This window comes from Puma concolor, chromosome D1, assembly GCF_028749965.1.
Source record: "Puma concolor isolate L17-30 chromosome D1, mPumCon1.1.hap2, whole genome shotgun sequence".
NCBI classification, from domain to species: domain Eukaryota; kingdom Metazoa; phylum Chordata; class Mammalia; order Carnivora; family Felidae; genus Puma; species Puma concolor.
In genome coordinates, this window is record NC_141676.1 from 29,941,721 (window position 1) to 29,966,729 (window position 25,009).

Here is a 25,009-nt window from a genome sequence, read left to right on the forward strand (position 1 = left end):
TATATATATATATATATATTGTCCTGGGCATATATATATTGTCCTCTTTGAATTTTAAAGTGTGCTTTGGTTTTAAAAAGATATAGTACATTGACCACATATCTTATTTTATTACTTGTTTCTTGGAAAAGAATAATTTCTGTTATTTTCAAAGCAAAATAATATTAATAGATGAGTACTTTTTTCCTAGGTTTTTTTTTTTTAATTTTTTACTGTTTATTTATTTTGAGAGAGAAACAGAGACAGAGCTTGAGTGGAGGAGGAGCAGAGAGAGAGGGAGACGCAGAATCTGAAACAGGCTCTAGGCTCTGAGCTGTCAGCACAGAGCCCGGCATGGGGCTTGAACTCACGAACATGACCTGAGTCAACATGACCTGAGATCATGACCTGAGTCAAAATCGCCCACTTAACTGACTGAGCCACCGAGGTACTCAATAAATGAGTACTTCTAATTTCTGTATCTTTCTTCTGATTTACATCTTTAGGATACTGGTATTTAATATCCGATAATATTCTGCTGTTGTTTTTCTTTACCTAACTTTTTACAGAGTTCTCTTATTTTCATGACTATAGTATAGCAATAATTTTATGTATTTCAGTTTTGAGTAGCTTATTATTATTTTTCCCACTGCCAATATCAATTTTAAGTTAAAAAATTGTCTGAGAACATTAATTTAAAAATGAAACTACATGTGTTTCTCTCTGTCTCAAAAATAAACAAACATAAAAAGAAAATTTAATTAAAAAAAAAAAGGGGGGCACCTGGGTGGCTCAGTTGGTTGAGCAACCAACTTCGGCTCAGGTCATGATCTCATGGTTTGTGAGTTCAAGCCCCGTGTCGGGCTCTGTGCTGACAGCTCAGAGCCTGAGCCTGCTTCAGATTCTGTGTTTCCCTCTCTCTCTGCCCCTCCCCTGCTCATGTTCTGTCTCTCTCTGTCTCAAAAATAAATAAACATTAAAAAATTTTTTTTAAATGAAACTACATGTTCAAATAAATTTTAAGAGAATAAAATATATGTATGTTCCCATTAATGGATTTAAATACAGTTTGTATATATACAAACATATATTTTGTTTACATATATATAAGCGATATTTTTTCATGAAATGTTCAAAATGAAATATTGAATAGTATATCCTATACCTGTAAAATATCAGCCGGGTCTTCTTTTGCAGATGCAACCAACAAAGTATGCCCATTGATGATTCCTTCTGCCAGGAAATACTTGAAGAGCAAAGAAGAATAAATATTATATTTATCCTCTTCTGTAAAAAAGAAAAAAATATAGTCAGAATCCTATCATATAGCAAGCATACTCAGACATTCTTGTAATTTTTCTCCTTAAAATAAGTATATGAGGTGGGGTAATAACTGTCTTCCTAAAGTACAGTTAGATAGGCTAAGAAACTTATTTATTTAAGTGGTCAATGAGAAGTGAGTCCTTTTAATATAGTCTGATTACAAAATTTTTCTCAATCTATTGCACCACTTCTGATATCCACAAAATTTAGAGGATTATGTATGCTTATAGCAAGGAAATCACAGATATTTTTGTCTTTACTAAGATTTTTTTTTAGGCATTGCACCTCTAAAATGGCTATTCTTGGGGTGCCTGGGTAGTTTAGTTGGTTAAGCATCCAACTTTGGCTCAGGTCATGATCTCACAGTTTGTGAGTTCGAGTCCAGTGTTGGCTCTGCACTGACAGCTCAGAGCCTGGAGCCTGATTCAGATTCTGTGCTTCCTTTTCTCTGTCTGTCCCTCCTCCATTTGTGCTCTCTCTCTCTCTCTCTCTCTCTCTCTCAAAAGTAAAGAAACATTAAAATGGCTATTCTTATCTACCAATCAGTTTGTAAACTCACACTTAATTTCTTACGTCACAACAATTAAGCACTTAGTGTATGTAGCCTGAAAATTAATATTTATAAAATTTATAAAAATAGTATTACTTCTACATTTGTGTTTTAGGCTTTATATCCAATAGCAATTTAAAATTGAAGATTTTCAGTTGAGAGTTCTTAAATTTGTACTAAATGATTTCCTAGTAAACGGTCCTTTTACCTTTCATTATTCCTTCATCCTCCCTTCTTTCTGAATTTTTATGAAAAAATGATGTGTCAGGTTTGACAGAAATGTGTTAATATTTCTGTGATTTTGTGACATAATATAAACAACTTGAGTATATCTTTGTTTTCTTAATATTACTGATAGCTACATGCCTACATTTTTATATCAGTCTTCTTTCCTTTAATACTTTGAAGACAACACAAAACCAGAGACAAAGGTAAATTTATTGCATTATCTAAAAAAAGAGAAGCCATGATTAATTTATTCAACAAATATTAATTGAGTTCCTGTAATATGTCAGGCATTGTTAATATCTGTAAAACCCACACTATTAAAAAATATTCCTAATCAACTGAGCCACCCAGGTGTCTCATTATTAAAAAATATTCCCAAGAAAGTTTGAATTTGTGGTAATTTTAGCAATGTGCAAAGCTTCTTGCAGCTATAATTATAAAACCTGAAAAAAAATCATTAAAAAATATTTGAAGGCATTGGAAAGCAACAAAAAACAGACAGAAACCGCAGCAGTTTCCTTTTGAAAGACTGTGATCATGACATGTAAGAATTTCTAATTTCTGGCTTTTTTGCTTAAAAGTGTTCTTAACCTCCCTTAGCTCTGGAAGCTTTAATTCAAATCCTTTCCAGCTTGAGATAGCAGAATGTAGAGTTCAGAAAACAGCTGAAAGTTTAAGGGAAAAACCCTTGAAGTAAGAGTTCTGCAAATGTTATCAAATGTGCCCAAATCCCTGGTTGACCTCTAAGCCATCTATTATCTATGCATGAGAGGGAGAAAGAAACAGTTAAGTAGGAAAGAGAGAACAGGATAAACTTGAAAGACAATTAAATCATGTGAGATTTACAAATTTAATGCTCCCCTGAAGGCATTTATTTCCCCACCTGAGAGCAGAATCTTGTATTAAAGAAAGCTGAAGTCTCACTGACTTGAGGTGGCAGAGGACAAAACTCAGGGCTGAGAACCATAGAAAGTGTGAGCCCCCAAATCCGAGTATAAGTTCTGTGCAAATATTTGGTTCTCTTCTAAATTCTGATTGTAAGAGACAGCTCTGTGTGACCAAGTTAAAAAAGCAAAACCTAAAATCTGGAAAATCGAGCAGAGATACTATCTGCTGCACAATATATTGAAATGAGAGTTAATTTAAGATCAGGCAAATTAACTGTCTATTAAAACAAAAAACCTGAAATCCTCAGGAAAACAGAATAGAATTCATAATCAATGCATTTTTTACAGTGTAAAGATTTCAACCAAAAATTACTGAATGTGATCCATACTAAGGAAAACACAACCTACAGAAACGGACTCAAAGTAAAATGCATTAAAAGTATTAAAGGAAAATATATCAATAAGTGAACAGAAAAGGAATATCGAAAGACGACGAGAAACTATACAAATGAATGACAGAAAATTTAGAGCTTGAAATTATTATTCCTTATAGGAAAAACTTATTTGTGATTTCATGAGTAGATTGGAGATGAAGGAAGGAAAAAAAACAATCAGTACATCTGAAGGGAGATCAACAGAAATGATGAAATTTGAAGAACAAGGAAAAAAATTAAGAAAATTGAACAGAACCTCAGAGATGTGGAACAATACAGAGCAGTCCAAAACATGAGTCCTAGTCACTGGGAGACAATAACAGAAACAGTATTTAAATTTTCTATTTGATCAAATATTCAGTTACAGATCTAAGAAGCATAAGAAGCCTCTCCTAGGATAAATGCAAAAAAAACAAAAAACAAAAAAACAAAAAAAAAAACAAAAAGAACTCCCCAAATCTAAGTACACCATGGTTAAATCTTAGAAGCAGCAGGGAGAAATGACATATGACATACAGAGGCACAATGATAAAATCAACAACTGATTTTTCATCTGAAACAACAAAGGCTGGAGGATATGGTAATTATATATTATTAGTTGAAAGAGAAACAAGTAATAAAAAATTATCAATGTGTAAAACACATTCAACAACTGAGGTGAAATACTATTTTGAGATAGGACAGCAGACTTGTACTACAGGACCTAAAAGCTAAAGGAAAATTACACAACACGTTAAACTGCATTTACAGGAAGGAATAAAGAATATAAATAATGACAAATATGTAAGAAATTATAACACTCTGTGATCATGTATATATGTACTTATGTGCATAGATGTGTGTGGATAAATTGTTTCTTTGAATTTCTGAAAAAAATACAACTGTTTAAAGCAAAACTGACAGAACTAAGTAAAGATAGACATAAGTTCAACTTGGAGATTTTATCATACATTTCTTAGTAACTGGCAGAACAGCTAAAGAGAAAAATCATTTCGAAAATAGAAAATCTGAACCTTATCAACCACTTTGAATTAGATAATATACAGTTCCAGAATATACATTTTTTTTTTTTTTATTCTCGTTAGTTAACATACAGTGTAGTCTGGGCTTTAGGAGTAGAACCAAGTGATTCATCTCTTACATATAACACCCAGTGCTCATCCCAACAAGTGCCCTTCTTAATGCCCATCACCAATTACCCTACTCCCATCAACCCTGTTTGTTCTCTGTATTTGGAGTCTCTTATGATTTGCCTCCCTCTCTGTTTTTATCTTATTTTTCCTTCCTTCCCCTATGTTCATCTGTTGAGTTTCTCAAATTCCACATATGAGTAAAATCATATGATATCTGTCTTTCTCTGACTGACTTATTTTGCTTAGCATAATATCCTCCAGATACATCTACATTGTTGCAAATGGCAAGATATTTCATTCTTTTTCATTGCTGAGTAGTATTCCATTATATATATATACACACATATATATATATATATACATATACACACACACACACACACACACACACACACACACACGCCACATCCTCTCATCCATTCATCAGTTGATGGACATTTGGGCTCTTCCCATAATTTGGCTATTGTTGATAGCACTGCTTCTGGAATATACATTCTTTAGTGCATCTAGAATGTACACCAAGATAAACCACACGCTATTCCAAAAAACAAGTTGCAAAACACTTCAAAATATTAAAATCTTACTTTAGAAACTGAAATTTTAAAAATTCCATTTATGATCAATTGAAAAAACCATGAAATATTTTTGGAGAAATTTGACAATATATGTGCATGAATTAGCCCCACAATTAAAAGTACAAAATATGGGGCGCCTGGGTGGTGCAGTCGGTTAAGCGTCCGACTTCAGCCAGGTCACGATCTCGCAGTCCGTGAGTTCGAGCCCCGCATCAGGCTCTGGGCTGATGGCTCAGGGCCTGGAGCCTGTTTCCGATTCTGTGTCTCCCTCTCTCTCTGCCCCTCCCCCGTTCATGCTCTGTCTCTCTCTGTCCCAAAAATAAATAAAAAAAAAAAAAAGTTGAAAAAAAAAATTAAAAAAAAAAAAAAAAAGTACAAAATATTGGGAGAGTAAGTAAAGAAAGCCTAAATAAATAGAGAAGTATATCCTGTTCAGGGAATACAAGACTCAAATCTTTCTAAACTGATCTATAGTTTTAATGGAATTCCAATGCAAACCCCATAAGATTTTTGGAGAAACTGATCAGTTAATTCTGAAATTTACATAGAAATCCAAAGTTCCTAGAATAGTCCAACAAATTTGAAAAAGAATAATTGGAGGACTTACTATCTGATTTCAAGACTTAGGATAAAGCTATAATCAAGGCAATATGGAATTAGCTAAAGGATAGAAATAGAAATCAATATAAAAGGATAGAGTCCAGAAATAAACCCACATGACTGATTTTTTAGAAAGGTGGAGAAATAACTGTTTTTTTTTTTTTTGACAAATTGTCCTGGAATAATGGGTACCCAGATGCAAAACACAATAAAAAATCTCAGTCTTACCCCAGACTATAAATCAAAAAAAAAAAAAAAAACCCAACAAAATTTCTATCTTGCTTCATACTAATACTCAAAAATTTACCTTGAAATGTATCACAAAACTAAATATAAGAGCTGAAACAATAAAACTATTAGAAGAAAACATAGGGAATAACTTTGCAACCTTGGAGTAGATTTCTCAAGGTATGGAAGCATGAACCATAACAGAAAAAAAATGGATAGCAAGCTACAGAAAGAAAATATTTGCAATACATATATCTGATAGAGAACTAGTATCCAGTATACATACTAAAAAGTCTTCTAATTCCATGAGGACAAACCACCCAATATAAAAACGAGCAAAAGATCTGAATACATCCTTCACAAAAGAAGACATATGAATATCCAGTAAATGTATAAAAATAAGTTTAACTGTATTAAACCCTGGGGAAAAAAAACCCAAAAAACACTGTGAGAGACCACTACAATCCTACTAGAAAAGGTAAAATAAAAATACAATACTAAGTATTGACAAGAATGTGGAACAAATAAAATGCTCCTACATTGCTAGTGGCAATGCAAAATGGTACAGCTGCTTCAGAAGATAGTTTGGCAATTTCTGATAAAGTTAAACTTACACTTAAACGAACCAGCAATGCTACTACTCCTGCATTTTTACCCATGAGACATGAAAACACATGTCCATACATAGTTTTATACAGAATGTTTATGGCAATTTTGGTAACATCCAAAAGCTGTAAACAACACGAATGCCCATCAATTTGTGAATGGAAAAGACGAATGGTACATTCACAAATGAAATACTTCTAAACAATAAAATAATGTACATGCAACATAGATGCATCTCAAAAACATTAAGCTAAGTGAAAAAAGCCGACACAAAAATTATGCATGGCATGGTTGCCTTTATGTGACATTCTACAGAAAGTAAAATTAATCTCTAGTGATAGAAAGGAGTTAGATGTTTGGGGCCAGAAAACTTTTTTGGGCATGAGGAAATTTTGGAAGATGCATGGAAATGTTTTATATCTTGATTGCTGTGGTGGTTCTATGTATATACACATTTGTAAAATGTAACTAACATATACACTTAAAATGGGTCCATTTCATTGTGTGTAATTTATAGTTCAGTAAAGTTGGTTTATTGAAACGCTTTCTTAAGGTGCAATTAAAACAGCAGGTGGTAACTTGTTGATAAACCTTCTCAGTACAGTGAATTAGAGCAAATCCATGATCAAAAGTATAGTAGATTTACATCAAGTTCAATTGTATATATTAAAGAACATAGTTCTTTAATACTATCATTGCAAGTGAATATCCACAAATCTAAAAGACGCAAAATGGGCTTGACATGGATTTAGGAGCATTTCATGAAAGTTTTGTGTGTAAGGGAAAAACACTTTCAATGCCTCTGTACTGCTTACAGCTGACAGGTGGAAAAGAGAACAGAGACGGATGGAGGTAAGGTGACCGGCACTGCCTATTCTCTAATGCAGTTATCATACTGGGGGGAGGGCGGGGCACTCACTTTACATAACTAACAATTTATCTCTATTCAACTTTAGGAAAAAAAAAAAACAAGAAAGTCATGTTTAAAAAAAGAATTGATTTTACCTTAAGGAATTACTAGTGGGTTAGTTTACAGAAGCAACCATATAAACACAGGTAATTAAAAATCACTGATGTAAAAACCAAATTGGATACTAAAAATTTTACTTTCTAAGGCTGACATTTTACAATATGGAAAATAAATTTTTAAAAACTCTTCCACCATCCATCACTTTCACAGAATTGCTAAACTGTGCTATATTTCCTTTCAGTACTTTTTCTGTGGTGTTTTCCTACATGGTTACAATTATTACTGAATTTTATGTTCTCCTATTTTCACATGTTTCATAGTCTTGTAGCTGTCATGTTTCAGGGGCCATAATATTCTAGAAAATGTATGTACTAGAATTTATTTCATCATCTCTCTACCATGGACTTTCCCTGCTTTTAGGCTTTTGTTATTATTAAATCTTTTATCTATCTATCTATCTATCTATCTATCTATCTATCTATCTATCTATTTATTTTTAGAGAAAGAGAGAGAAAGAGTGCAAGCACAAGTTGGGGAGGGACAGAGAGAGAGGGAGAGAGAGAATCCTAAGCAGGTTCTACACTGTCAGTGCAGAGTCCAACACAGGTCTTGAACTCACCAACCACGAGATCACGACCTGAGCTGAAATCAAGAGTCAGACACTTAACCTACTGAGCCACCCAGGGGCCCTTTTGTTGTTATTATATACAGAAGTACAAAAGTGCCTCAAATCACACATATCCAAGACGGAACTCAGTAACTCATTATTTTTTTCTTCCAAATGTGGTCATTTCAGTTTTTAGGAAATCAGGACTTATTTTTGATTCCTCTTTTCTCTCTCCCACCAATGCATTCCTTTCCCCATCCTTAAAATCCTGTTATATTTATTTTCAAGGTATTTCTGAAATTTGATTGTCACTCAAATCAGTGTCACTCCCCTAATCATGCTACCAACAACTCTTGTCGACACCACTGTGACACCACAGTGTCACTCCCCTAATCATGCTACCAAAAACTCTTGCCTACGCCACGGCAATCACCTCTTATTTCTTTGCATCCACTCTAATCCTCCAATTTAGTAGTAACCTTTTGAAAATACAAACCCAATCATTTCACTTCCCAACTTAAAACCTTTCAGTGGTTTCTCATTGCTGTTGGGAGAAAGAACTAAATCCTTAACCTGGTCTATATGCTCTGTGTGGTCACCGCCAAAGAGCAGAGTTTAATGTGTATAATAAAAATATTTGCGTTAAAAGTGGTATCATACTGTCATTTCCCTATAAAAGGACATGGTGGTTGTTTAACAACTTCTTAGTAAAAGTAAATGAGAAATAAGCCTAACTAAAATAATTATTTGTAAAATTAAGGTTACATCTATACACTAGTAAGGGAATGAACAACTATATTAGGTAAGTACTGCATAAACTAGGGAGAGTCACAGATAATAAAAAATATTGAGTGATGTATCATTAATGAAGAGTGACAATAAACTAGATGGCAGAATTCCTCTTTTTCTACTTATGTTTTAAATGAGTGTGAGTTGTAACTTTTTTCCTACCTATATACAATTCCTACTGATCTTATCTACACTTATAACTTAAATTAATATCTCTAGTTGCTATACTGCATCTTAAGTCAGGACATGTTGCATAAATTACTTCACCTTTTTGGCTAGCTAATTCCCTCAAAAGTCCCTCCCAGACCCAAATTAGGTAAACTCATCCTTGGAGAAGCTTTCCTCAAGGCTGGGTGAGATGACCAGAGTGCCCTGGAGCATCTTGTTAACTCCTACAGTAGCATTTAATATACATACTGAAATTTCTCCACCAAGCTAAAAGATCCTCATGGCAGAGAATGTATTTTATTGTTGTATTGCTAGCAGTAGGCACATACTATACATTTAGTAGTATAATTTGTATAATTAAGGAAAAAACAAAAATCTATCTTGTCTTGTAAATCAGCCAGATCTACTGAAGTTTGGCTGAAAACACACCCTAGTGTACATGCACACACACACACACACACACACACACACACACATGCACACATATACACACACACAGTTTTTTCAAAGACTCCTATGTGGCAGTCAAAACTAATAGGAGGAAGATCACCTATTTAGAGTTGAGCAAAAAACAATACGCTCTTCAAGCTGAAAGTCACCATTTTTGTGAAACAAATTTTGAGGTTGTATATTAAGCATTTAATTAATCTATTGAGTGAATCCCCATAACACTGGAAAAGCAAAAATGATAACGATGTGACAAAATCACCAAAAAGCAAATGTAGTTTTGGCCTGAATTAACAGTCTAATTCTTAGGTTGAGAGATGGAAGTCCTAGTCTATTCTACAGTAGTGGACCATACTGGCAATAGTATATATTTCATTCAGGGACTTACACAAACTAAAGCATATTCAGAATGAAGTGACCAGGAGGGTGAAAGAACTTGAAAGCATGAGAAAAAGGATACTTAGGTTGAAGAAAAAGAGACCCAAAGGATGTGAGACCTGTCTCCAAATATCTGATGGACTGTCATATGTAAATGGAATCACACAAGAGGTAGAATGAAGCCTAATAGATAGGAATAACAGGAATATCAATTTTTCTTAACATCAAAGTCCAAAAGAGCTGCCCCTTTCATTGTGTTGGGAATGCTAACAAAGTCACCAAGGACTTTCTAATTGTCTGTTTTCTGGGACACTTTAAAATCTTTCTTATTTCATTTGTCTATTGCAGCTATTATCAAGGACAAATTTCTTCCTGAAATTATACTCTCCTTCTCCATTCATGCTCTATTTTTAAGACACTTCTTGTTCCCAATTGCCCTGTTTCTTTAGACTCAATTCCTTGGTAAATAAATATGAATTGCTTCTATTAAATTTCTCTAGTCACTACTTTCTTTCTTTTTTTTTTTTAATTTTTTTTTAACGTTTATTTATTTTTGAGACAGAGAGAGACAGAGCATGAACGGGGGAGGGTCACAGAGAGAGGGAGACACAGAATCTGAAACAGGCTCCAGGCTCTGAGCTGTCAGCACAGAGCCCGACGCGGGGCTCGAACCCACGGACCGTGAGATCATGACCTGAGCTGAAGTCGGACGCTTAACCGACCGAGCCACCCAGGCGCCCCTCTAGTCACTACTTTCAACTAAGCTATGCCAAATCTTCCTTTCTCATCTCTTGACATCTAGAGCTAATTCCATGACTTTCTCACCAGTTTCAGTTATTAAAACTTGGAACAGTCAAGTTTAAAACTTTAATATTCAGTGCAAACCTTCCCCCTCCTTTAGTGGAGACTGAGACTTGTAACTTGAAAGTCTTAGTGGGACAGAGGGGTTCCAAAGGAAAGGAAGATTCTAAAATGCCTCCATGTCTTCTTTCCAAGTCCTAGTTCTGTTGTTAGGAGATCAGGGGGAAAAACGTGGCAGTGATCAGCTTACATAATTGGCTGTCTGGTTAGGGAGAGATGTCCTTAGCCTTACTATGATCTGGTCTAGTTAAGCCTGCTGTTTTGTAGCCTTTGAAATTGTGGTGGTTTCTATGTAGGTGGTAAGTGTGGTTTTTGTGGGTAGTGCTCAGTTTCATTTTGGTCACATCTGCTGCTGAGAAACCCTTCTGAGGTGGAATCTAGGTTTTGTGGGGGGGGGGGGGGTGGCCAGTAATTCATATTCAAATTCTGCTCTGGTAATATTAGCTATTGCTATCATTATTATTTTGGCTATTTATATAATCTCTCCCAGCAGACTTCTGTCCTTTTCCTACACCAGACACAGAAAACAGTGTTGTTGTCGGGAATGATGACAAACCCTGGGAGATTTAAAACAGGCTTCCTCCAAGGACTCTCTCACCATGCACTACTCACTGAAGGGCTTACAGGTTCAGAAGTTTAGCAAGAAGTCAATTGGGAAACAAGGATGCCAGTCTTTGCTTCTTGTAAGGATCCTCAATGTCTATGACTGATGCTCTTAGGAATTGTACCGCCTTACCTGCCTGAGTGAGGGATCACTTTTGAACTTGAATATTGCACTCTTGCTCTCTCCAATCTTTGTCTGTGATGCTTACTAATGGTGGTGATGGTAACAGTTATGAGGAAGTAGCTGTGGTGGATCTCTGGACCTGCAAGGAAGTATTTAAATCAACTGCAGGAATGGGGAAACTTTCATCTTCGCTTTCTTTTTCTCACTTTGGGCTATGGTCAACACTTCTGAGCTCCTCAACATCCTGTAAAAAGTAATACATAACTAATCTTGACCACTAACTATATGCTAAACATGGTGCAATGTACTTGTCATGCATTAGTTCACTTAATCCTCATAATAACTTGTAAAATAAATGTTGTTAATCCCTATCTTATAGGTAAGAAAAGGAAGGCACAGGGAAGGCAAGCAGCTTGCCTAAGGTGACACAGTTAGTAAAGATCAGGGCTATGAGTTGAATCAGCCAGTCTGATTCCAGAGGCTATGCTCGTATCTCTTTCATGGGCTTATTTTCCTTTACCTATCCCTTAACTGATATGCTTTGGCTTTAGACTTTGATTTGCTTTTCTTTTTACTCTAGGTATTCTTAGTCTTTCCTGGAATCACAGACCACTCTGAGAATATGATGCAAGTTATACCTTATTCTAACAATATACACAGTCATATACAAATTTACATGTAATTTCAGGGAATTAAGAGACCCCCCCCCCCAAAGTTCCATCTATGGATCCTCCATGGTCTACAAATCTGGGCATTCTAATATATACCTATGAATGACTTCAACCAAAAAGTATCAGTTGCATAAAGTATCAGTCAAATAATATTGACAAATCCAAAATATTTTTCTCTAGCCTAAATTTAGTACTCATAAACTTCAGTATGTTTAAACCGAATTCATACTTCACATCAACATTTGCTCCTTCTCCTCCTTTTCTGACTTCACCTAATGGTACTAACTCCAAACCTTCTCAGGCCAAACATCTGGGAATCATCCTATCTCTTGTCTCTCATTTATCTCCCACACATTTAGAAAGAACAGAAGAATCAACATTCTTGAGAGGGACCTACTAAAAGAGGAAAAATGTAGGGAAATGGTATTTTATACCACAGCAATCTAAGAATAGATAGTGAAACATTTATAATCTAATACACATAATGAAATGCAGAAATAGAAAAATTAGGTAGCATTGTTATATCAAAATATGTGATGAATTTATGGTTTAAAGTCTTAAAAGTATAGTAACAGACATCATCTCATGTTTCGATTAGAGTAATTAGTATTTCCATCACTTCAAGTTTTCACTTTATTCCTGAAGTACATCCTTCAAAATAGTTCTTCATAGCTCAAAATACTCCATGACTACCTATTTCTTACCAGTATAAAGTAACTGTTTTTAGCCAGGCTTTCACAGCATTCATTCATTCAAGCATTTATTCATGGTGCCCTTACATAGTTGCCATGGTCACAGAGCTTACAGTCTACTGAATAAGATACATGGTTAAGTATTTTCAACAAAGTGTAGTACGTTCCATGATAAAGTAGATAAACAATACTACAGAAGTATAGAGGAGGAATACTAAGTGGGCTGAGGGTAAGGAAAGCAATAGTTAAGGAAGCCTTTCTGGAAGAGAATCTAAATGGAGATCTAAGAGATGATTAAGAGCTAGGATAAGAAAGGAAAAAAAGGAGGCAGCAAAAAAGAATTTAAGCAAAGGCCTGGAGAGAATGGTAAATGGATGGAATTAAAAGCCTAGGATGATATGCTTGAAGAAAGAGGTGAGGAGGGCATGAGAAGAGACAAGCCTGAAGTGAATCAGCAGTGACAGATCATTAAAGGCCTTATCTTCTAGGCTAAGGAAGCTGGGCATTATGTTAAAATTGATAGCACAGAAAGGTCTTAAGTAAGGGTATATCATGATTACCTTTAGATTTTTATATCAGAAAGTTCATTCTAGCTACAGTATGAAAATGAACTGAAGCAAGAAAACATTGGAAGCAACCTAAGGAGCTGTTATAATAATTTAGTGAAAGTTGTGGATTATGGCCAAATTAGGGTCATAGCAGCAAGAATAGAAAGAAGTAGACAGAATTTTAAGATATTTAAAAGGTTAAAAACCTTGGGATTTAATGATTACTGGATGTGTACAGTGGAGAAACAAGTACATCACTCAGGTCTCTGGCATGTGTCACTTGGTAGCCTGAATAATCTAGTAATCATAGGAAGAGGGACAGATTTGGAGGATTGGGGTAGAATTTGGAGATAAGGGAAGTTCAGCTCTGGACACATTGATTTTGAGAGATATTCAAGAGAAAATGTTGAAAGGGAGTTGAATATGATCTCTGCATTTCTCTGTTGATCCTATGTATGCATCAATGTCTACAGATTTCATAAAATGAGTTTTTCCACCCCTGGTCATTCTAGTTATGGCAGGAACTGAGACCTCCCAGGAAGAGTATATAGCACCAGAAGAGGGAAGAGGATACTAATATTTTAAGTTGAGCCAAAGGAGTCTAAAAAAATAAAAGCAGAAAGGTAGAAGGAAATCTAGAACAAAATGTTATAAAAGATCTAAAGGAAGAGAGTACTTCAAGAAAAAAGTGACTTGAGATGCCTGGGTGGCTCAGTCAGTTGAGCATTCTATTCTTGATTTTGGCTCAGGTCATGATCTCACGTTTCATAGGTTCGAGCTACGTTGGGCTCTGTGCTAACAGCGTAGAGCCAGCTTGGGATTCTCTGTCTCCCTTTACCTCTTCCCCTTCCTTGCTTGCATGGATGCTTGCTCTGTCAATCTCTCTCTCAAAAATAAATAAACATTAAAAAAAGGGTGACTCACCACATCAATTGCTGAGCTGAGAAGTATTCCTCAGGTTTAGCCATGAGAAGGCCACTAATATCTCTGGCTAGGCAGTTTCAGTGATGTGCTATTTCCTTAAATAAACTGAGGAATGACTTAAATATCATGAAAATGTATAGATTCCTATAAAAGGAAGAGAAAAAGGGATAGTTGGAGGAGTGGGGTTAAGGAAGAATTCCCCCTCCTCCTTTTCTTTTAAATGAGGCTTGGAAACAGATTTGAGCAGGTTTAAGTACACACAGGAAAGAACTAAAAAGGAGGGAGAAGTTAAAGAAAGAAGAGAAAACTGATATTGCCATTCCTTGGTAAGGTGGAAGGAGGAAAGCTCTAGCGTCCAGGTGAAAGGATGACTCTCAAACAGGAGACATTCTCCCATGTGTGGGTACTGAAGCTTGACAGTGGGAAGTTGGGGGAGTTGTCATCTGAAGAGACCATTTTCTTTCATGTGAAATACTGCAAGTTATCCCAGAAAATGAGGGAGAAAGTAGTAATGTTTGTTGTTTGAGTATGAGGTTTTAAAAGATCACTGAGCTTATTGAGAATGAAAAAGAGGTGATGAGAGATACAAAAGTTTGCTGGTGAATGCCGAAAGCTCACTGAGGGCTGGAGATCAGGAAGGAAATAACTAAGAAGTCAATATATGGCAGGAGTGAGATGATATAAAAGGCAGAAAAGCCAAAGGTATAAATCTTACTCTGGAAAATAATTAAGATGAATCATCAGGTTTTAGTGTAAAATGATGATTTAATGTCAGAGAAACCTGCTTGCAAATCTTAGCTACTAAGTGTGTGACCTTGGACAAGTTACTTTGCTCTCTCAAAATCTCACTCTCCTCTAAAATATAGACATCTCATTTGATTGTTGTGAAAGTAAATGATAAAATACACGTGAAGGGCTTAGCATGATACCGAGCACACGGTAAATCCATAATAAATGGTAAATAATTCAATAAAATATTCAATGATAGTATTTTAAGCTATTTGAGCTTATTTTATATGAAATAGGTATTATACAGGGGAAAGATTTAGAAGGGATAAGAATAGTAGGAACTTGAATCTACAGAGCAAAAAAGAGTATTATGGAGGTAAAAGCAACAGAAAAGATCATTGGAACAGCTTACATCTTGGACAACGACCAAAGATAACAAGGAGGTAAAGCATGAGAGATTTAGCTGGCCACAAAGTTAAACAAACAAAAATCCCAGAAGTCCTGTGGTGGATGAAAAGTGAACAGCCTCATCTCTGCACAGTGCAGTTTGAGAAGCTGGTATAAGGTTCTGAGGTTTTACAATCTGAATTCTACAAGTAGGTAGTTGAGGCAAGAGACCCAGGAGGCCAAACTTTCCCTTTGACTAATCCTCAATATAAACTTTCTGCTTTAGAAGAGCTTTCACTTCTTTACTACATAAGCATACTATGTTGATATCTACTTTTGTGCATTTGGTAATATGGGCTTCCATATGAGTACTTTTCTCCCTCCCTCTCCCCTCAATTTCTACCCATAGTTTGATTCAATTTAAGTCTTTCCATATCTCTTATGTCTGCAAAAACATCTATATATTATATATGTACTGTTCTCATTTATTCCATGTGTAACCAGTATCCAGTTTAAGTTCAGAAAGGGTAAAACTCAAGATTTATACTGCCTAGCAGTGCTAAAAAATACAGCGTAGGTGCTTAGATGCTTCAGGACAAAAGGTCAGGAGGTCTTACTAAAGAACTGCATGGATACCAGTTTGTCTTATTTTAGTCTTTTGACAAGTTATACTAATATAAAATAAATTAAGAAAAATACAAAATATACTACAAAAACAGATATTAGCAAGCTTTTTCTTAAAAAGTCAGAAAGTAAGTATTTCAGGCTTGTGAACCATACAGTCTCTGTTGAAACTACTCAACTCTGCCTTGTGACGACAGGAACAGCCATAGACAATGTACAAATCATTAAGCATGGTAGTGTTCCAATAAAACTTTATTTATAGATAGGTCGCTGGCCCACAGGCTGTAGTTTGCCAACTCGTGCATAATAAGGAAAATGCTCAGAATTCATTACATGGTGTAGAAGAAAAAATATAGCTCAGCAATTTCAAAAAGGTTGAAGGCAATTGACAAGAAAGTATTATAATAACTTGTGAAAAGTATATGGAGAGTGCTTTGTTTTTGATATTACATGAATTAATAACAAGTTAAAATTGTGAAGAGAGTGGAAGATTCTAATTTTTTTAATGTTTATTTATTTGAGAGAGAGAGAGAGAGAGAGAGAGAGAGGGAGAGAGGGAGGGGGAGAGAGAAGGAGACACAGAATCTGAAGCAGGCTCCTAAAATGATATAATTAGCATAAGAGATTAATTTAAAAATAATGGGCTCATAAATGTCACATAACTTGTATTTTAATGACTGGCAACTTCCACTAAATCTCTTTGATGCTCAATATCTCTGCAAACAGATCAAGATCCTTTATTTTAAAAGAAGCTGTAAAAACTCTAAATATTTATGCCATTCCTTCACTTTTGATACTTTTAAGATGTCCCAATTTTACCCTTGTACCAGACTGCCAGAAAGCATTTAAATATAAAACATCTCAAAACCCAGTCCAGTACTAAAGAATGAAACATATTTTAGGAAAAACCTTTGATTTTCTAAATAAATGTAGGGGGCCCGTACTCATTCAATTGAGAATGGTCTGTTATAAATTCATATTTATTTAGTTAGCTGTATTTGGAAGGTCTAAAGTAGACCTGCTCTGGGTCTCTGGCAGCGCTCATAAGCTCTAGTTTTCACAGTTCCATTGCTACTGAAATTATAAACACACTGCTCTGCAGGCCCATACTCACGCACACACTTATGCACATGCCTTAGTACGTGAGTAATCTATTTGAAGAGAAATGGTTTAAAAATTGACAATCTATAAGTGATAAACTATTAATGCAAACATATTCATGCTTTAATGTTCTTCAACTTCTGGAATTAAAAAAAAAATATTTGAGTGATGAGCAACATAGTAATATCCTATGCTACCAACCACTAACCTTAAATCTCCATAATTGGTTTATATTTAGAACTATTCATCCATTTTTTTAAGGCAAATTTCATTCACTGTACAAGTTGTATTGACTTGGCAATGAAGAAAAGTAGAGAACCTAGTATATAAAACTCCTTCTTCTAATCTAATCTTTCAAAAATGTGAAAATGTTTCCAAATTTTGCTTTAAGGTTTTCTAAAGAAAACAAGCTAATAGATGATGAAACTAAGTTTCCCACAGTTATACATATTTTCAAATATCTTCGACACATAGAAATTGATAGTAGAGCATAAATAATACTAAGAAGATTCAAAATATTAGCTTTATGGAAAAACCAGACTATAAAGGTAAGGCCTGTGTCTTATACTTGTCACATTCTTTTATTTAATCATTATTCAACAAACAGTTATTGAATACCAAGTATAATAAAAACATTGGCGAACTGATATTTCATCAGACTTTTTTTTTAATGTTACTATGCTTTAGTTATTCTTGTCTGAGTTTTTCCTTATTACTCTTGATAAAAAAAATCTCCTTTGCTAGATCAAGATCATTAGGCATGTATGTGTTCCCATATAACTGCAGACAACAATGTCACTATGCTTTCTGCCACTATATAACAAGGATTCCCCATCTTCTGGCTTTCAGTAACATGGTCTTCAGTTCCTTTTTACTCTCACTGTCATTAGAGTATAATATTTCTACTAACAATCTGTTCATGGCAATTTAGGATCTCTCTAATGTGCTCCTCAAAATCCTTCCAGCTTTTGCCTACTACCTGGTCCCAAAGCCACTCCCATATTTTTTGGTATTTGTTATGGAAGCACCCACTTCCAGATACCAAAACAGATACCAAAATCTGTTATGAAATAACATTATCAATATTTGCAGAAGATGATTGGCCAATTATAATACACAAGTGAATCTATAAACTATTCAAAACTTAAGGAATCTACTCCTGAAATCATTGTTGCACTATATGCCAACTAATTTGGATGTAAATTAAAAAATAAAAATAAAAAAAAAGTTGCTGGTGATAAGATCAATATATAAAAATCAGTAGCAGTCCCCTGTTCTAGCTACAACCAATGTTAAAATGTAATAATAATAGACACATCTATTATGGTATTTAACTTATTATATTGTAGTTATTTGCTTTACATATGTCTCCTCCACAGGTGCAAAGTTCTGTAAGGGAAGTGAGTATTTTATTTATATGTATAACCCCAATATCTAGCATATACCTGTGTGTTCAATGAACGTTCACTGAATAAATCATAAATAATCAGTGGATTCCTAGTATCATATCATATCATATCATATCATATCATATCATATCATATCCAGATACTTCCACTGGAGCAAAGAATTAAAATTTAGTTGCACATTTTAGGGGCACTTGGTTGGCTCAATTAGTTAAGTGTCCAACTTCAGCTCAGGTCACGATCTCACAGTTTGTGGGTTTGAGCCCCGCATCAGGTTCTGTGCTGACAGCTCAGAGCCTGGAGCCTGCTTTGGATTTTGTGTCTCTGTCTCTCTGCCCCTCCCCAACTCGACTCTGTCTCTCAAAAATAAACATAAAATTTTTTTTAAATAAATAAATACATTTCAGTTGCATATTTTAAAAACTATTATAATAACTTCCCAGATTTTTAGTTATTAAAGAGAAAAGTCTGAGGCCCAAATGATGAAATGTCATTCTTTACTTTTCACTTGTTTGGACTGGTAAAAATTTAAATGTTTGATAAGATACAGTGTTGTCAGGGTGAGGGTAAACTCACTGGTGTATTCTTATAACTGCTGACTGACTGAAGTAAAAGATGGTATAATCTCTTGGGAGAGCAATCTATTAATATCTAATACAATGCTAATAATATGCTAATTAGCATGCTAATAATACCTAATACAATTTAACATGCTTAACAACTAAGCAACTCTATATCTTAGAATTCATTCTACAGATATTTTTCAAAATATTTTTTTAAATTTTATTTTAGAGACAGAGAGCATGAGCAGGAGAGAGGTGCAGAGGGAGAGAGAGAGAATATCAAGCAGGCTCTACGCTCAACACAGAGCTGGACATGGGGCTTGATCTAATGACCCTGGGATCACGACCTGAGCTGAAAGCAAGAGTTGGACGCTCAAGCAACTGAGCCACCCAAGTCCAAGTCTACAGATATTTACATATGTATGCAAAGCTTATATACAAGATTATGTACAATAGCATTGTTAGCAATAGAAAAATGGAACTTAAATTCATCGATAGGGAATTATTTAAATAAATTATGGCACATCCATATAATGAAATATTACACAGTTGTTAAAAGAATGAGGCATATGAATGCACATGGACTGATTTCTAAGATGTTTTAAGTGGAAAAAGCAGAGTGCTCCCATGTTTATTTCTTAAGTAAAAATATTTGGGGAAGATACTAGGACAGTATTGTCTCTGGGTATGGGGATGAACAACTGAAAGGACAAACTAATTTTCTCTAGATATCCTTTTGTATTTTATGTATTTATTTATTGATATTAAAACTGTGAATTATTTTTTCCATAAAATCCTTCAACAATTCTTAACTAAAAGATAAGTTTTTAAAAATGAGACTGACATCACCATTTCTAGAAATTCTCAATTACAGGGTATTTCTCCCTCTTACATCTACTGTTAGGAATAATTCTGTACCCTAAGTCCTTAAAAACTGATGGGTGACACAAATATTTTATAGAACATATTTTACTTAATTTTTTCTTAAATGTTATATATTATTCAGAGACTTGGCACTAGGTAAATGTCCAGAAAATTCTATTGTAGTGATCAAAGTAAATGGCTGGTAAGAAACTGACAAATGTTTTATCACCAAGAGCTGCACGGAAACTAATGGTTGTGTTAAATATGATGACTGAAAACAGGACCAAAATGACTCAATGGCATGATTTTTAAAAATTAATATATTTTAGGGGCACCTGGGTGGTTCAGTTGGTTAAGCATCTGATTCTTGATCTCAGCTCAGGTAATGATCTGGCAGTGCAGAGTCGGCTTGGGATTCTCTCTTTCTCATTCTCTCTCTGCCCCTCCCCTACTCTCTCTCTCTCAAAATAAGTAAACTTAAAAAACTTTAAAAATTAATATATTTTAGATAGCAATAAGCTGCAACTATACAGGCCAATTTTTAACAAATATTGCATATCTGAAACAAATCTTAAATAATATTCTCTGTATATTGTTTTATTATGATGGACATAAAACTTCAGACTGGCATGAAGAAATGCTGATAATGTAAAATAAGAGTTTTTTCTTTTTTAAAAAATTTTATTTTACTATATTTTTAATTGAAGTTTAGTTGACACACAATGTTACATTAGTTTCGAGGAATAAAATATAGTGATTCGACAACTCTATACCTTATGCTATGTTCACCAGAAGTATGGTTATGATCTCTCATCATATAACACTATTATAATACCATCGACTGGAATCTTTATGCTCTGCCTTTCATCCTTGTGATGTATGCATTCCATAACCAGATGCCTGTACCTCCCACTCCCATTCACCCATTTTACTCATCTCCCCACCATTCTCCCTTCTGGCAACCACCAACTTGTTCTCTTAAAACAAAGAATTTTGGCACGGCTGCAACCTGTATCCTTATTGTGAATAATTAAATAAGGACTCTTTCAAGTTTAGAAATTTGAAAATTTACTAAAAGAAAAAGCCCACACAAATGTAGGCTTTCTTTAACTATTTAATACTTTATTCTAAAAAAAAAGGCATAAAACTCCTATTTTAGTGTTTGTGATCATTAAATGAAGCATTAAAAAAGCTACATAGCACAGTTACAAAAAATATGAACTTTTCAGTCATACCAGATTTCGAATCCTAGTTCTCTCACTAACTATGTGATAATGGGAAAGTTACTTCACTCCTCTGAATCTTATTTCTTAAAATATAAAATGGGGATAATATGGATTACATGTAGTATCTTATAAGATTGTTATATTAAGGGAAAAATTGTGTATAAAACATTTACCACAATACATTACCCCGAGTGAGACTTAAATAAAGGGCAGCTCCACTATTATTATTACTACTTTTCAATTATCCAGCAGAGATGGGGAGTAAGATATACTACAAATCTCTTTTGAGTTTTCCAGATTGAGCTTCATTTATTAGAGAAATGCTTATGTATGTAGCAAATTTTACACACCACTGTTTTCTTTTTTTTTTTTTTAATTGCTTAATGTTTATTTATTTTTGAGAGAGAGAGAGAGACAGACAGAGATACAGAACGATCAGGGGAAGGGCACAGACAGAGGGAGACAGAATTTGAAGCAGGCTCCAGGCTCTGAGCTGTCAGCACAGAGCCTGACGTGGGGCTTGAACTTGTGAACTGCAAGATCATGACCTGAGCCAAAGTCGGATGCTTAACCGACTGAGCCACCCAGGCGCCCCACAACCATTTTGCATTTTAGCCATTCCTGGAGCAGAGTTTTCTAAAATACTTAACACATTTCATTGCTACCTTAAGAGAAGTCAATGAATATAAAGCAACTTTATTGGACATAGAAATAATAATTCTATCTGGATTATCACATTTGACAGTCTCAATATGCTGAATATAGTTCACACTAAATTTGGAATATTGTATTCAGTTCTGAGCATAGTTGAAGAGATGGTGCTGACTGAAAGGTGCGACAAAAGAACATACCAGGAGACTGAGGAATGTGAAAACTACAACACATAAAAAGCAGATTAAGAAACTCTCTATTTCATTTAGAGAAGATCTGAAGCGATAAAATAGTTACTTTCAAGTATTTTAAGAGTGTCACATGAAAAAGTACATAAATTAATTCTGTATTATGCCAGAGGACAAAATTAGGAACAACAAATCTGTTAAATTATACAGGTTCAACATTAATATGAAGAACTTTCTAAAACATTATAGCATTTACAACAAGAATGCATTATTTTGAGATAAAAAGCTTCTGCACAGCAAAGGAAACAACCAACAAAACTAAAAGGCAACCAAAGGAATGGGAAAAGATATTTGCAAATGACATATCGGACAAAGGGCTAGTATCCAAAGTCTATAAAGAGCTCACCAAACTCCACACCCGAAAAACAACCCAGTGAAGAAACGGGCAGAAAACATGAATAGACACTTCTCTAAAGAAGACATCTGGATGGCCAACAGGCACATGAAAAGGTGCTCAACGTCACTCCTCATCAGGGAAATACAAATCAAAACCACACTCAGATATCACCTCACGCCAGTCAGAGTGGCCAAAATGAACAAATCAGGAGACTATAGATGCTGGAGAGGATGTGGAGAAACGGGAACCCTCTTGCACTGTTGGTGGGAATGCAAATTGGTGCAGCCCCTCTGGAAAACAGTGTGGAGGTTCCTCAGAAAATTAAAAATAGACCTACTCTATGACCCAGCAATAGCACTGCTAGGAATTTACCCAAGGGATACAGGAGTACTGATGCATAGGGGCACTTGTACCCCAATGTTTATAGCAGCACTCTCAACAATAGCCAAATTATGGAAAGAGCCTAAATGTCCATCAACTGATGAATGGATAAAGAAATTGTGGTTTATATACACAATGGAGTACTACGTGGCAATGAGAAAGAATGAAATATGGCCCTTTGTAGCAACATGGATGGAACTGGAGAGTGTGATGCTAAGTGAAATAAGCCATACAGAGAAAGACAGATACCATATGTTTTCACTCTTATGTGGATCCTGAGAAACTTAACAGAAACCCATGGGGGAGGGGTAGGAAAAAAAGAAAAAAAAAGAGAGGTTAGAGTGGGAGAGAGCCAAAGCATAAGAGACTCTTAAAAACTGAGAACAAACTGAGGGTTGATGGGGGGTGGGAGGGAGGGGAGGGGGGGTGATGGGTATTGAGGAGGGCACCTTTTGGGATGAGCACTGGGTGTTGTATGGAAACCAATTTGACAATAAATTTCATATACTGAAAAAAAAATGCATTCTTTTGTGAAGTAATGAGCCCTTTAAACTATATAATCTATATTCAAATGGTGTTTGCTACTGTCAAGGATGATGGAAAAGTGATTTGTAGCTAGATGGGAGCTTTGACTACATAACTGCCAAGGTTTATTTCAATTCCAAGATTCTATGATCTAAACTAAACAATAAGGCAAATGGGATTATGTATGTATAATTAAATAAGAACCATTGGTGCTTAAAGATGAGCAAAATATGATTTATTGGCCTGTTATTTTTCTTTCAATAAGAAGAAAATGAGAAAAATGTATGATATATATATATACAATGGACTTATTGGCACATCAACTTCTCAAACTAATCACTGTTTTAATTCCACTGAAAATACAAATACAGAGATTCTCTAAAACAAAACAAAACAAAACAAAAAAACAATTGGCAATGATTTTAGCTTTTTTAAATTTTTTTTTTTCAACGTTTATTTATTTTTGGGACAGAGAGAGACAGAGCATGAACGGGGGAGGGGCAGAGAGAGAGGGAGACACAGAATCGGAAACAGGCTCCAGGCTCTGAGCCATCAGCCCAGAGCCCGATGAGGGGCACGAACCCACGGGCCGCGAGATCGTGACCTGGCTGAAGTCGGACGCTTAACCGACTGCACCACCCAGGCGCCCCGATTTTAGCTTTTTTTAAAAAAAATGGAGGACAATGCACTGTGAACATTTTTAAATTATAAGAGCTATATTTTCAGATATACTTGCTTCATTTATTTCAAGTTCAGATCAACATTTGAATTTAAATTAAAACTTAAGGCATTTCCTCTCTAATTTACCTTAATTCTTATAGAAAGTGATATATTTAATATCAGAATAGGCAAACCCATAAAATCATTATACACAACAGAGAACTCTGATTAGGAAGAACAAAGTGTGTATGCCATACTAACCAATTAGAAGAACCGTTCCGACGGCCAAACCTCCACCTGGAAGTGAAACAAAACAAAGAAGAAAATTAATCTAGCTACCTTTTTATACACATTATCTTTAGCATAAAAGTTAAGCTTTATCAAGAACTGCTACTTCAGTAACTTTAAAATTGCAGATGAGAACAACATTTTAATTACCTTTGCAATACTTTGCTTAAGGTGCTATTATGAAATAATTACATATTATATGTAATTACACACTACACATTACAATTACTTTCATAATATACTGTACTATCCTCCTTTCTCCTGTGATAGGACCATGTAGCATTCAATATAACTGCGGTTACGTATTCCAGTAATGTTATATTTAGCACTTGTTAATAAATTAACTCAATAGCCGAGACCTAAATGTTCACAGTAACTTAATACTACAGAAGTACAACATAAAAAAGAAAGGTTATTATAATAGAAATTCCACTTTATTATTTACCCTCACATTCAATAAGCCTTGGGGGAAAATAACCCTGATAATTAAGCTAATTTTTTTCATTATGAATAATACACGCAAAGACTGTGCATACTCTTAAATACATTTAGAATTTAAAATGAACAACACTTTTGTATTTCAAACAAAAAGGTCACAATCATAAAATACATTTTTAATACTTGAAGGAAATGTTGTTTTGAATATCTGAATTAGGATAATATGATCCTGAGCATAGAAGTTAAATAGGGATTT

The 25,009-nt window shown here is 34.8% G+C and overlaps 1 protein-coding gene across 3 annotated transcripts in view; it reads right to left on the reverse strand.

Annotated features, from left to right (window-relative positions):
- Positions 1–25,009, reverse strand: part of ELP4 (elongator acetyltransferase complex subunit 4) — a 248,367-nt gene that overhangs the window by 215,869 nt on the left and 7,489 nt on the right. For all 3 annotated transcript variants that reach the window (XR_015240934.1, XR_015240933.1, XM_025928599.2), the window contains exons 2-3: positions 24,289–24,324; positions 1,145–1,266 (exon numbers count right to left, since the gene is read on the reverse strand). Coding sequence is in view for 1 of the 3 variants with exons in the window: in XM_025928599.2 (XP_025784384.2) it covers positions 1,145–1,266; positions 24,289–24,324 (158 nt within the window). In the remaining 2 variants the exon portion in view is untranslated. The remainder of the gene's footprint in view (positions 1–1,144; positions 1,267–24,288; positions 24,325–25,009) is intronic.